This window comes from Fukomys damarensis, unplaced genomic scaffold (assembly GCF_012274545.1).
Source record: "Fukomys damarensis isolate Sample0158 unplaced genomic scaffold, DMR_v1.0_HiC HiC_scaffold_11, whole genome shotgun sequence".
Classification (NCBI taxonomy): Eukaryota; Metazoa; Chordata; class Mammalia; order Rodentia; family Bathyergidae; genus Fukomys; species Fukomys damarensis.
The window spans coordinates 16,233,352-16,247,943 of record NW_022900923.1 but is presented as its reverse complement, the minus strand read 5'-3'; the positions used below and the strand labels follow the sequence as shown (position 1 = coordinate 16,247,943).

At 36.7% G+C, this 14,592-nt stretch overlaps 1 protein-coding gene across 5 annotated transcripts in view; it reads right to left on the bottom strand.

Moving 5' to 3' along the window:
- The window catches only part of Suco (SUN domain containing ossification factor), a 72,178-nt gene extending 57,592 nt beyond the window's left edge, over positions 1-14,586 (bottom strand). For all 5 annotated transcript variants that reach the window (XM_010635616.2, XM_010635619.2, XM_010635618.2 and 2 more), the window contains exon 1: positions 14,497-14,586. In XM_010635616.2, the coding sequence (XP_010633918.1) occupies positions 14,497-14,558 (62 nt within the window). In that variant the 5' untranslated portion in view covers positions 14,559-14,586. The remainder of the gene's footprint in view (positions 1-14,496) is intronic.
- Between the last annotated feature and the right edge of the window lie 6 nt (positions 14,587-14,592).

Sequence of the window (14,592 nt, the reverse complement as noted above, 5' to 3'; positions counted from 1 at the left end):
TGGTGGTGTAATCTCAGTACTCCAGAGGCTGAATCAGGAAGACTGAAAGTTCCAGGCCAGCCTGGGCTACCTAGTGAGTTCAAAGCCAGTCTGTACTTCAAAGTGAGACTCTGTCTCAAAAGAAAAAACCACAACCAAAATAAAAATAAAATAACAAACATCTGGCAAAATTGTTAACCTGCCAATTAACAAAATAATGGAATAAAAAATGCAATGATCCTTTGATCATCTACAAAGTAGATTCATTAAATTGTGAAATATTATAAACTATATATACAAATATATTTGAAAATACTATGAAAAATTGATAAACAAAAAATAGCAAAACTAGCACAAGGGGTAGAAAATTTAAATAAACTAACAGCAAAGAAATTTGAATAGATTATCAACATTTCACACATACAAAGAGGAAACTCTAGCCTAGGTTTTTTTGAAATAATTTCTAACTTTAAAAAGAGTTGATGGGCTGGTAACAAGACTATCCACAAACTCTTTATATACCTGCAAACTGTTACCATTTTGCCCCATTTATTCCAATTTATTCCATCATTTGCCATTTGCTCATGGCATGCTCAAATCACCTCCCCCTCTCCTCAGTTCTCTCCCTGTAATTTACTTCTGTATGCTTTTCCACAGGATCAGGATATGTCCTTGTGTAGCTATGGTACAGTTTACCACGTCTGTAAATGTTACAATGACATAATACTGCACTTTAATTTATCACCCATATTGGACTTCTGTCAAGGATAACATCCTTTATATAAATCCTTCTTCTCCCACTACAGAATTCAAATGTAGGATCATTATCCTGCATTTGCCATGTCTCTTCAATCTCCTTTAACTTAGAATAATTTTGGCTTTTATTTTACATGATCCTGATATTTTTTAAAGTTATGGTATCTCTTTTCTTTTTAAGCAGGCAGTATGGTCCTAATATGAGGACTGTCTGATGTTTCAACATAGCCAGATTTAAATTATGTATGCCTAGCCAGAATCCTTCATAACTGATGTGTCTTTCTCAGGATATTTGATGCACAGCGTATGGTACTTATTTCAACAGTTATAGTTCCACTTTTAGGTAGTTCTCAAGAGAAATGAAAACTATGTGCACAAAAAGCCTGTAGAAGAATATTCCCAGTGAATTTTATGCCTAATAGTCAAAACCCAGAAGGATCCCAGATGAACATCAACAAGAGAATAAACTGTAGTACAGTCACAGAATGCACCATTAGTGGGCAAAAGACAATAAAAAGGAAATCAATGACAAAAGAACTGATGACAAGAGAACATAAATAAACCTCAGAAATATTACACTCAGGGCAAAATTAGATACTTAAGTAAATACTGTATACAGTACTTTTATTAATGAGATGAAGTCCCAGAATTAACAAAACTAGTGCATGGTGATGGAAATCATATCAGTGGTTGCCTTCAGGAGATTTGCTAGCTATGTGACACAAGAGAATATTCTTAGGCAATGAAAATGTTCCATATCTGAATAGAATGTAGGTAACACACATGTACACACTTTCAAAATGAATTCAACTATACAGTAAAGACCTGTGCACTTCACTGTATACAAATTGCCTTAATTTAAAATACAGAAAACATTCTCTTTCCCAGCAACTTTCAAATAGAGAATAAGAAACTACTAACAACAATAAGTTATAAATTTAGAAGTTAATCTAAGAAAAATAATACCTATGCACTTATAAGAGAAAAGTCAACTGTTAAAAATCATAAAAGGAGATAAAATGTAGACTATATTCTTGGGTAGAATGGTGACAAGAATATAAAATCATCAATTCACCCCAAAGTACTGTAATTAGTCACTTCAAATATAACTCCTGTCAAAATAGCTACAGGACCCTAGTGACCTAAACATTATATGGAAGTGGCTGGGGATTTAGCTCAGTGGTTCTACTGCCTGCCTTGGAAGCACAAGGTCCTGAGTTCAATTCCCAGTGCCCCCCCCCAAATTACATGGAAGAAAAGTGCACCAAGAATAACTAAGCTAACAACAACAAAACAAAGACCTGTGATTCACCGCGCTAGATGATTAAGATTACAAATCACTGTAGACTCTCTTACTAGGGCAGTGGCGGTGAACCTATGGCACTCGTGCTGCAGGTGGCTGTTTGTTATCATTGAAAGCTCTAAAAGATTCACCATCACTGTACGAGGCTAACAAAAGGCAGACAACTAGAACAGTTGCACAGTGGTATCAGAATACTCTCCATTGCAACCAGCATGAACTGCTTTAAAGGTAGCCTACACACAAAATGCCAAGTAAATGCCTGTACAGTGAATGAATGTCAGGCCTTTCTCAAGGCATCTGACACCTCATTAACTGCTTAGAACTCACTGTGAAAAGTATATAACTATTTACCAACTAAAATCAAATAATACTGACAGTTGTACCAGTCCCCCCTCATGCATGGTTTTGTTCAGCAAACAGAGTCAACCAAGGACAACCACGGATTAAAAATACTAAATGGACAATTCTAGAATAAACAATTCATAAATTTTAAATTGCACATCATTCTGGGTGGTACAGTGAGATAGCATGCCATCTCTTCTCTGTCCTAGACAGACATGCACATTTCTTTATGCAGCATATCCATGCTACATACTCCACCCACCTGCCAGTCCTCTGCATCATCACAACCACAACAGCAGGATCTGAGTGTCCATACTCACATAACCCTTATTCTACTTCATGATGGCCCCAAAGTGCAAGAGCAGTAGTAATGCTGACATTTCAGATATGCCAAAGAGAAGCAATTTTAAAGTGAAAAAAGTTCTCAATGAGGATAGAAAAAAAACTGTATGATGAGGTTGCTAAGATCTACAGTATTAAGAAGCCTAACTGTGAAATTGTGAAAGAAAAAATAAATTTCTTGCTAGTTTTGCTGTTGCACTTCAAACTGTAAAATTACAGCCATAATACAAGGCATTATAGGGTTCAGTACCATGTGAAGTTTCAGGTATTTTAGAATTTACCCTTAAAGATAAGGGAGGACTACTGTAAATTTATATAATATTTAAAACATAAACCAATTATTATTCTGAAAAAAATATGTATCTAAATAAATACAGGAAAGGCTAACTGAAAAGCATGCCCCAACTGTACACTAAGCTGAATGTCTAAAAGAGCTGAGAGTGAGATTGAAGATAAAAAGGAAAAGGGTAATATAATGCAAAACAGAGTAAAAATGGAAACCCAGGCAGAATGTAGCATAATTTACTTTTACAAATACAACAAGCTTGAAATTAAAGAACTTGTCCAAAATTTCAATTTGTGACTTAGATCTCTCTCCAAAGTCCATGATCTTTCTTTATTGCTACATTTCATGTTTAATAATCTCTTGTCAAAGATGAATGAAGACAGCTGAGAAAATATCACTGATCCACTCACAAATTGGTGATATTAGCTAATTAAGGCCAGTTACACTGTAAAACAAAAATACAACAACTATCACAAAAGTAGTACTTTATTATAATAATGAAAATAATAGGAAGGCTGTGCAGTGGCTCAGAGCACAGACTTCAAAGACACAAATTTTCATCTGAGGCCCCTCATTTATTAGGTATATGATCTTAAACTAGTAATACGATCTTGGACAAGGTATAAAAACAACACGCTTCAATATTCAATATAAAATGGAGTTACTATGATGAAGTAAAATAAATGCACATGTTATGCTCAGTCTAGAATCCTACCCTTTCTATATACTTTCACTTACCAAATTTCACAGCATATATATAATACTTGTAATTTCAACTTCTCCTTCTATTTAGTGCTTCACCTGCTGAAATCTAGTTGCTGTCCTCATTAACACAAACTGGAATATATGGCAAACCTTATCTTTTTTTTATTTTCCTGCTACTTTAGCTTGTCAAGTTATACACTTCTGCTGCTTACCTCTCTGACTCTCTCTTCTGAGTCTCTTTTGATATACTTCTTATGCTCACTATTTAAATTCTGATGGCCCCAGGGTGCAGTTCTGAGTCTTGCCTTTATAATCTATATATAGTAGAAACCATCTACTCACGGTTTTTAGGTGATGACTATCAAACACTATCTTTTGCCCTTATCCTCTTCTCCTGACTGTTCTATTCCTTCAAAGCCTTCAATGAATTATGAATATTGAGAATGTGTAAAAAAATTGTAAACATCTCACCATGTGGTACTGCTATCCACTCAGTCCTCAATTCCAGTTTCTTTTACTTCAAATTTCTTTAATGCATTTCTTAAACACTATTATGACTGCCTTCACTCAAACTCTCATTTTTTGCACACAGCAACGGATCCCCCTAATTCTATCTCGCCACCTCTGCAAATCAATCCTTCACACTATTGCCAAGAGCCTAACACTAAATTCTCTCTCTTCTACTTAATAACTTTTATAGACTCCATATCTACATGACTAAACTCAAGCTTTTCTCTACATATTTAAAAATCTCTAAAATTTTGCTATTGTTTAAGTCTCCAGCTTTGTATTTCCTGCCACTCCCTTACTTCACGCTTCAGTGATGCAAAACTACCTGTAGTTGTTGCCCGAACACAGACTTTGCTTTGCCATACTTCCATGACTGTCTCTTGCTTTTCCCTCTTCTAATTTTCTGCCTCTACTTTCACTACCTGCCATCTAAAACCTGACCAAATCTTTACCATTTTTCTTTTCTCTGTGGGCAAAAACTGGCTAGGGACTAGGAGACTTTTCTGACTTAAATATGCTGGTGGTTTGGTGGCCCCTTCTAAATCCTCACAATCCTCTAGACATCTGTATCTTAGCACTCACCCTACGCATTCTAAACTGAAATTAACTGTTCTGCATTTTTCACACAAGACTGAGCAACTCCAGGACAGAGATTTACTGCTTTTACTTTGACTATGGATTGGAACAGCTTTTGATGAGAGCTTGGAAAAGTGAGAGTCCAGTAATCAAAGAAGACCTCATGGTTAAAGAACTGAACTGGGCTTCTCAAGTAAGTTCAGAGTAAGTGCCTGCCATTTAAATAGGGAAGTGTGGTTAAAGTACTAGTGAAAATTAAAGTTTTTGAACATTACTGGCTGCAAACTTGAAAAAATATTACAATACTTCTATGAAGTATTGAGGGATGTTAAGAAACAAGTAAAAACTATGAAAGCTATTTTGGTCAAACACTCGTAATAAAACAATTTCAAAAGATGAGTAGGCCTCCAGTGGCTCTGCTTAATAAGCACCCTATTTTCTTGCAATTGTTTTATTCAAAGAAAATGTTCTTCTTAATCTAGTATTTGGGTGGGGGGCTCTTTTAATTTGCTTCTCTTCTGCTTGGTCTGTCTGCTAGCAGGTAAGAAAACACACTGCGCCTCTTTTTCCTTTCAATTTTTATTCTTCTTAGGCAACAGCAGCCCAGAGTTATGCCAAGTGGAACTATTAGAAAACCAATCTCTAAACTGGTCTAAATTTCAATGACTCAACATAGGGAAACTTATTGAATAATGTAGTATGCTCTATTTTATATCTTAACCTACCATTAAAAACTTGGCCAATACAATTTTTCCTTAAAACTGCAAGAAATAATCACATATTGAACTTACTTCAAATGATATATTTTAAGAAATTCTGTAAAACTCAAGTCACAATGCTTTTGCCACATTAATTTTCAGTTCAAAACTACAAAGACAGTTTCCAAATAAATTAGTAACCAGCTAACAGATTAGCCACACTAATTTGTATAAGCAACAGTGGAAAACAAAGCTGCAAAAGTAGATTTGGGCGAATTTCAGGCCTTCAATGTAAGGGCTTAAATCTTTATCGCCTGGGCAAAAGGGAACTTTGAAAAAGTTTATCAAGGGACTGATGTAATCAAAGTTGGGTGTTAGACAAATCTTTATAGCACTGTATAGACCAGGCCGAATTATTAGCCATGGTTGTAATGCCAACTACTCAGGAGGCTGAGGCAAAAGACCTACCAATCTGAGGTCAGCGCAGGCAACTAGTGCAGTGAGACAATGCCTCGAAACAAACAACAAAAGGGGTTGGGTATAGATCAGTATTTAGTGCATGGAGGAACAGAGGGGGAAATGGGTTGAAACATAGGAATATGAGGCTACTCTAGCCACTTACTCTTGTTAAATATTCTCCCCCCCCACAGCTTAACAAATATGTGAGAATTCACACATACCAGCTCTCCAAATGTCTTCTATCACCCCTCTCAAAAGTTTATCACCCCTCTCAAAAGTTTATCAATTACTTCCCTCTTTTGAAAACAAGGTCCTTTTTCTACTCTTGTTAAATTCTCCCCCCCCACAGCTTAACAAATATGTGAGAATTCACACATACCAGCTCTCCAAATGTCTTCTATCACCCCTCTCAAAAGTTTATCACCCCTCTCAAAAGTTTATCAATTACTTCCCTCTTTTGAAAACAAGGTCCTTTTTCTCACTTTTCAAGCTCTTCAGTTTTATCTAAGACATTTTATATTCCTGACCATTCCTTAAACCTCTTTCCATCTTTGTTTCGTTTTCTCCTTCAAGGCTTTACTGTGCTTAGCAACTTTATTCTAATTATCTATAGACACTCAATGCTCTGATTCAAAAACCAAACATTCTATTTCAAAATGATGTCCTTGATGAAAACAATTGCAGGCCAAATTTTATTTGCACTCAAGTCTGCATTTTAAAACACACAGACACATACACATACACTGGCTCCTCTAAGTCTACTCATCTCCAAGTAATAGCTCCATCCCCTTTCACATTCTTGGCCTGCTCTTCTATTTCTTTTTGAACACTGCCAAGTCTTACAGTTGTGCAAGCTAGAAACACACACATACACTTTTTTCCTCACTTTGAGTTTATTTCACAAATTCATAATTTTAAGACCTAGAATTAATCCTCTCAACTACAGTATGCTCCAAGAAATAGCTTTGTCTTTTGTGCACAAATCCTGCACAGGATTCAGCACACAGAAGCTTCAACAAATACCTTCTGACAATGAGATGAACAGAAAAGAGGTATTGCATAAGAGCTGGTTATAAGCAAAGTAAAACTCAGTTCTTTTGAATCCTTGCTGTTTTAGTTACTTTCTTGTTGCTGAAACCCAAACTCAATAACCACAACCTAAAGGAGGAAAGGTTTATTTTGGCTCATAGTTTGTAGAGGTTTCAGTCCATAGTAAGCTGGTTCTAAGGTCTGATGGCATTTCACAAGCCCATGGCTCATGGCAAGGAGGTGGAGAAGCATAGTGAAGGGAGGAGTAGAGGAAGGAGATAGACCCTTGCAGACCACACCTCCAAGTGACAGGCTCCCCCTACCAGGCTCCACCTCCCAACATCACTTTTAGCAATAAACTTATCAGTAGATTAATATGACTAGTATCATGGCCCCTAGATGCAATTACATACCAAGTGCTACCTATAAGCAACTGAAGTTTTGGTATAAACCATTAACACTAGCCCAGTGCTATATTTATTGCACTACATTGACAACTTGTCAATCCATCATCAAACCAGACCATTTCCTCAAAACTCCTGCTCCATGAACCAACACTCTTCTTCATTCCTACTGCCAGGTCCTTGTTATAACAAATCTCAAATTTTAAAGAATGTTAAAATAATATTCTCCAAACACTACTTCCTTTAAAAATATCTTTATCGCCAACCTCTTTGGCTTAGCTTGCAGAACCCACCATAGTCTCAAAAATATATCTCTTACTTTCTTCTCAGGCTAGTCTGCTCACTACCACTTCTATCCATATCAAATGCATTCCCTAAATTCCAAGTTTCTTTCTCTTTAACTACGAAGTACCACCTACTCACAGTAGGCAGACATGCAAGCATATCCAGAGAGAAACAGCCATTATTCCTACAAGCAGTAGCCATCCATCTTATTTCAGCTCATGAAACAACTGCTGCCACAGAAATGCAGTTTATGATCCACACCTATAATTTCCCATATACCCAAGTCAAACTTTCCTAAGCAAATACAGCCCTAATTTCTTTCTTTAAGCATGTACAATTTAGCTTTTTGTATTGTTTACTTGCATCCTAATTAGATCTCTAGAATGTTAGCTATATGGAAAAGTCTGAGTACATCAAATCCAGCAATATTAACAAATGCCCCCCAAAAAAACTTAAAACAACAAAAAAACCAAATTCATGAACTGAAACAGAATCTTCAAGGTATAAAAATCCTAGGAGCGTGCTCTTGGTGTGGTGTGGTGTGGTGTGTTCTGTTTTGTTTTGTGGTACTGAGGATTGAACCTAGGGCATTCATGCTAAGCTACATCCTCAGCCCTTTTGAGTTGTATTCCCAGCTCCTCTCTTAATTTTGAGACAAGGTCTCTCTACATTGCTAAGCTGCCCAAACTGGGCTTGAATTTGGGATTCTTCTGTCTTAGCCTCCCAGAGTGTTGGAGTTACAGGCTTAGGTGACCATATCTAGCAGAATTACATATTTCTTCTAACCTAATTAGAAAACTATCAGGAGAACTTCAAATTCCTGCTCAACCTGGGTAATTTAGCAACACTTTATCTCAAAATAAAAGGTAAAAAGGCACCAGGAGTTTGTTACTCAGGACTAAGGCCCCGATTTAATCCCCAATGCCACAAGAAAAAAGAAACAAAAAAAGACTTCTTTCAGAAAATATGTTTGCATTTATGAAGCAAGTTATGTCCCAGGAGTTTAGCATCCTTATTACTACAAATATGCAAAGGTAATTTCTTATTCCCTTGTGACATATGTAATTTTACTTCTTGAAATTACTTTAAAATATAATCTTGAAAAATGTAACACAACATACAGCTGGCACTAAAGAACAATATAAAACACATAAATAACTTGCAAGTAGTATTTTGTTCCTTTCTAGTTACATATAAACTACTGAAAAGCATACAACATATATAAAAATGATTCTACTTTAGCAGTTTAAGAGAATAAAACACAAGTTTCTCTTTTCATTAGAAGCTTAAGAATATTAACTACAAATACCAACTTTTTTATCCAATCAGACTGAGAAAAGTGAAACAATAAGCCATGAACAACTGAAACATGAAATAAACAATATCAAAGGCAAATTAAGCACTAATATATTTTCTTCTTTGTTGTCTGCCAACCCTATAACCTGTTCCCACGCCATCATACAAAATCCTCAAATATTTAATAACCTAAAGGGGGTGACATGGAACACATTCAGCTCCTTTAAAAATAATTTGAAGCCTGTACCTATAGTGTGATGTGTCTGAGCTGCCAGGTGTCTCTCTCCTCCCCAGGGGCACAGAGATATATTATATATAAGGTCTCGAAATGTGGTGTCTTGTGGCGGGGGGCACTGCCTACACCTGAAATTTTTTTGAAAATCACTCTTGGGACTGCCCTCTTCACTGCTGGAAGCATACATCTGGCCCCTAAACCACAGCTGTTACTGCCTAGGCAGGAGGAGGGGAGGCATGGTGCCTGTAGTTATTAAACATGAATTCAACTTATAAAAAAGGATATTATAAAGAATTATTTGAGGCTGGGGATTTAGCTCAGTGGTTCGATGGCCTGCCTTGCAAGCGCAAGGACCCGAGTTCAATCCCTGGTACCAAAAAAAAAAATAATAATAATAATAATAATAATAATAATAATAATTATTTGACACGTTTTCTAGACACAGTGCTCAAGTTTTACATAAAAAGGTCACATTTCTTTCACAGGACTTTTTCTACAACCTGGCTTTATCTAACTTGTCTGAGGGGATCTGACACTATTTAAAAAACAATCCAACACCTCTTATAAATACAAGATGTTTTCTTTGGAGTGTATACCTCTGAACAAAGATAAACTTTTTCCTAAGATCTTTCACATTAAGTACCACTAAAGAAAAAGCCATTTTCAAAAAATGTCAAGAGATGAATTGGAAATTGTATATTTTATTATTTTGAATATCATTTTATTCAGAAAGTAGGTTTAATCTCTAAAAAACGAGAGCAGAAAATCAGGAAAAAAATTTCCAGATGACAGAATAAATAGGAATTTTACATTTTTTCTATTCATCACCTCAAAAAAAATGTTATTTCTAGAATTAAAATTCTAGTTTTTCAGCTCACTTACACATACTAACAAAAGAACAAGAAACAATAAAGTATTCAGAAAAATCAAACTAAAGGGTACAAAAATATAAACACAAACCTAGAAATAAACCTCTTCAGGCTCTGAAAATTGGGGGGTCATACTTTTATAGTCAACACCTTTATTGAGACTCCTCTTCAATCTTACCTAGCGTTACCTCCACCCAAACTCCAAAATGTGTTCCTTCAAATCTATTATATCTTCCACAGTGATCTAATTAAAGGATCCACGTGACCTCACTCTCTTGCTCTCCTATTTAAACAACCTGTACTTCACTGGCACATCCTCGGCCAGGTTAGAATGAGAGTTCATGTGCATAATCGAGTCTCTTAAAAACTAGCTGTAACCTACCTTTCCATCTCTCCACAAATCTAATGTACACTTTAGATAACCTGATAACAGGAATGTTTCCTCTGTCCAAAACAAAATTTTCCCACTTTAAATTATCCATTCAGAAAACTATTTATGGATGAGAGCCAAGGCTCACACAAATAACTTGTCCAAGGGCATATACAGTTAGTGATAGAACTGTAGTTAGAATACACATTCTTGCTGTAGTGCTCCGGAAGTGCTCTAAAGTACATCTACTATACTTGTCCAATGTATGAGAATTGTTTAAATGTGAGTCTCTTCCCATTCGTCTAAATATCAGCTTCTCAAAGATGACCCTTTGGGCTATAAGAAAAGATTTGTTTAATCTAAAAATAAACTAAGCATTATTGAGCTCAATATAAGGATACATATTTGGGGCTTACTAATTATGGGACACACTCAGAATATCAACCAATTAAGGCATGGATCAAGTCTTTCTCCTATTCAGTACCACGATCAACCTTCTCAGTTTGCCCAGGTCTGAAAGACTGTAGGCTGAAAAATAATCCCTCAAAAGACACTGCATCCTGGTTCCTGCATCCATGGTTACTTACCATGGCAAAAGAAACTCTGCTGACATTACTAAATAAAGGATTTGGAGGAGAAAAATTACCCTGGATTGTTTAGGTGGACCCAATATAACCACAAGAGGAAGGGAAAGGCAGAAAGATCAATCATTAGATGTATGCAGGAAGTGACACAGAATGAGGCAGCCTCCCGAAGCTGAAAAAGTCAAAATAATGGATTCACCCCCCCAGAGCCTCCAGATTGAACTATTGTACCTTGGTGACACCTTAACTTTGCTTGATGAAACTGATTCTGGAATTCTGACATCCAAAACTATAAGGTAATAAATGTGCTATTTCAAGCCACCACATTTGTGATATTTTGTTACAGCAGTAATAGCTAACAGAGGATTCCTGGGATATGAGACTTTCAGTACTGAAAGATGAACTGTTCAACTTTTCAATGCTCAAACATCTGCTGCACAGTAAGAATTAGAGAAATCCTTGAATGATTTTACAATTAAATATACAGATAATATATATTACATTACTGTTTAACAAATATCTGTCATAAATGTTATCACATTTTCTTCTAACTACACTTTAGTAGGAATGGATAAGTTTTACCATTCAGAGAATATAAAAGTAAAGTTCAAAGGATTTATGTAACATCTCCAAGCACACATATCTAGTAAGTACACTATGTATAATATCGGCCTTCTGATCTTACAGCCAAAAGATCATGATAGACAGGAGCCTGTATTGAGTCAGGTTGCTTAGGTTCAAATCCAAACTCTAAAGCTTAAAAGATAACCTTAGCTAAGTTACTGAATCTATTTACTCATTTGTGAAGTGCAAAATGAAGTTAATAATACCTACCTTACAGCATTACATTAAGGTAAAAGATGCTACGACATGTAAAGTACACACAACATGCCTGACACAAAAATGACAAATATGACTTTAAAAACACTGTACTACTTAATTAAAAAACACAAAGTAGGGCCTGGGATTTAGCTCAGTGGTTCTGGCTCTTGCTTTGCAAGCACAGTTCGATCCCTGGTACCCCCCCCTAAAAAAAACTAAAAACCAAAAAACAACAACAACAACAAAAAAACCCAAAAACAAACAAACAAAAAAACACAAAGTAGGGCCAGGAATTTTGCTCAATGGTTCTGCCATGTGCAGGCGCAAGGACCGCAGGCACAAGTACCCAAGCTCAATCCCGGGTAGCAAAAAAATAAAGAAAAAAAAAAAAACACAAAGTATGCAAAAGAAAAAATAGTAACCAAAATTAATATTAAGATGGATAAAATGGTACTCTGTGAATCTATATACCTACGATTAGTACTTCAGGCTGGAAAGACAAAAGTGAAGGGAAGACATAAGGTATATAAAATTCTAACAGTATAAATTACAAAATTCAGAAATATTGGTAGGATAAGAGGGGAGATCTTGGAAACTAGAATATTTTAGTATGAATATGCAGCATTCAATCTACAAAATAAAAATGCACCACAAAATATGGGGCAATTTCTGAATGACAAGGACAGAAAAGACTAGTAAGAGGAGCTCCTAACTCTCTTGAAAACCTTTTGTCTAAATCTACAGTGGCTTATAATGCCACCAGTTTCTGATAAGGAGGATAGGGATGTTGGGAAATTACAGACCAGACAAGACCTAAGACAGTTAGGCTTTAGGTTATAGCAGTACTATACTGTAATTTCAACTTTCCAAGGAAGAGTCTGAAAAAAACAAAACATCTTTGCCAATCATCACCATGGGGTTTCCTTTCCCCAATTTCATTCATCACCACCCTTCCCTAGGCATCCTATTATAACGCCTTTAAACAGCTTTAAGAATAAAATGCCTTTAAGTCTGGCACTCCAAATCTGAAAATATACCACCCAATTGTTTCTTAAGCTAAAGTTTTTTCAACTTTTCACTCTTCTTAAACACGCAAGTGTTTTTCACTTTGAGTCAAAAAACGTTTAAAAACTTTATATTTTCAGTACTAGGATGATACTTTTCCCTAACAGGTAGGTCATGATTTCCTCATCACTGTTAATGAATAAAACTGAGAAAAGATATTGAAGTTAGTTTCACAGATTCTCCAAAAATAGTAATTGCATGATCAATTTAAATTTACAAATAATTTTAAGAATCACATTTAATGCTTGATTTCATTTCCACTATCTAATTTTTAAAACTCAGATTCTGGTGTATTTTAGATATGATTGAAAATTGTAACTTCTGCCTTATCAGCCATTTCAGAAAGTTTTAATGAAGAACAACATGGTCTAAAGATGGGTGAGCTCAAAGTGATGAGAAAGAAAATACATAATGCACAACCACAAAGAAATAAATACAAGATTTCAGTAACTGACTTACAAATTTAAAGTTAAAATGGTGTGAGTGGACTTAGATCTCTTACCGGCACTTTTTGGTATCCGACATAATATTAAGTAGAAAAAGTGACACTGGTTTAAGGGATTCAAAATGAAAGGCAACTTCTATCCTTCCAATCAAAATTCCTCAGGAAGATATGTGCTTTCCCCTTTTTAACGTATTATTGCATGTGAGCAACAACTTCACAACTTCAGGGTCTTTGAACCCCATTAGGCATAAAACCCCATTACCCATAAAAATGAAAATATTGTTGGTGCGCTTCAGAAGGTGGAGAGGAAGCTAGTTTGGATTTTAATATAAGAAACAGCAAACACCTTTTACTGCAAAAAGATCTTTCCAGTCAGCAATTATTACACATCTGAAGAAATTCCCCAGGAATATTTCTTTAGAAAAGCAAGCATGGCTTTTCTAAGTACACAGCAACTCTGACTTACGAGCTTTCTTTGATGATCAAAAAACCCCAAACACGTTTCAGATTAACAGAAAGTTCATATAGCTTCAGAGACACAGCACTCTTACCGCTAGCAAAAGACAACTATTTATGCTTCCTCTATCCAGGGACACTAACAAAAACTACTGCACCCATTACATCTAAGACACCCTCCCGACAAGCCAACTGAAAAAGTGTCCCGAAAAAAGTTTCCAAGAACAACAGCCCCAAGTGTTGCGCAAGCAATGTCCAGGAAAATAGCTGCTTATACATTAATCCTACCCTCATGACGACTCACGTTTTCAAAATCGCGTGTCCGCAACACCTCACACCTGACGTGCTTCATTCACGCCCTCCCCACACGAGGAAAGCAAACCTCGGCGCTCGGCCACCTTGCACCTGAACACCCGAACTGCACCTCCCCCGAGGCTGGAGAAACGAGTACAAAGGCGTTTGGTGGTCCCCGCTACGGTCTCTTCCCCCACTTAGACTCTGAATTCCACAGTACACCATGGAAACCTCCGCACAGAGGGCCGCCGAGGGGGACACCGCGGGAAACCCATGAGTCCCGTCCTCGGGCCTCAAAGCCCGCACCTGAGACCCTGGAGGACTCGGGGGTGTGACCCGAGATGCGGCCTCCCCAGGGAAACTCCCGCGCGGCCGCGGCCACTCACCAGACCAGAGAGCACAGGGAGAGGCAGGAGACCAGCGCCAAGGCCCGCCGGTACTTCTTCATCTTCTCCTCCTTCTTCCCCCTGCCAGAAGGCGGC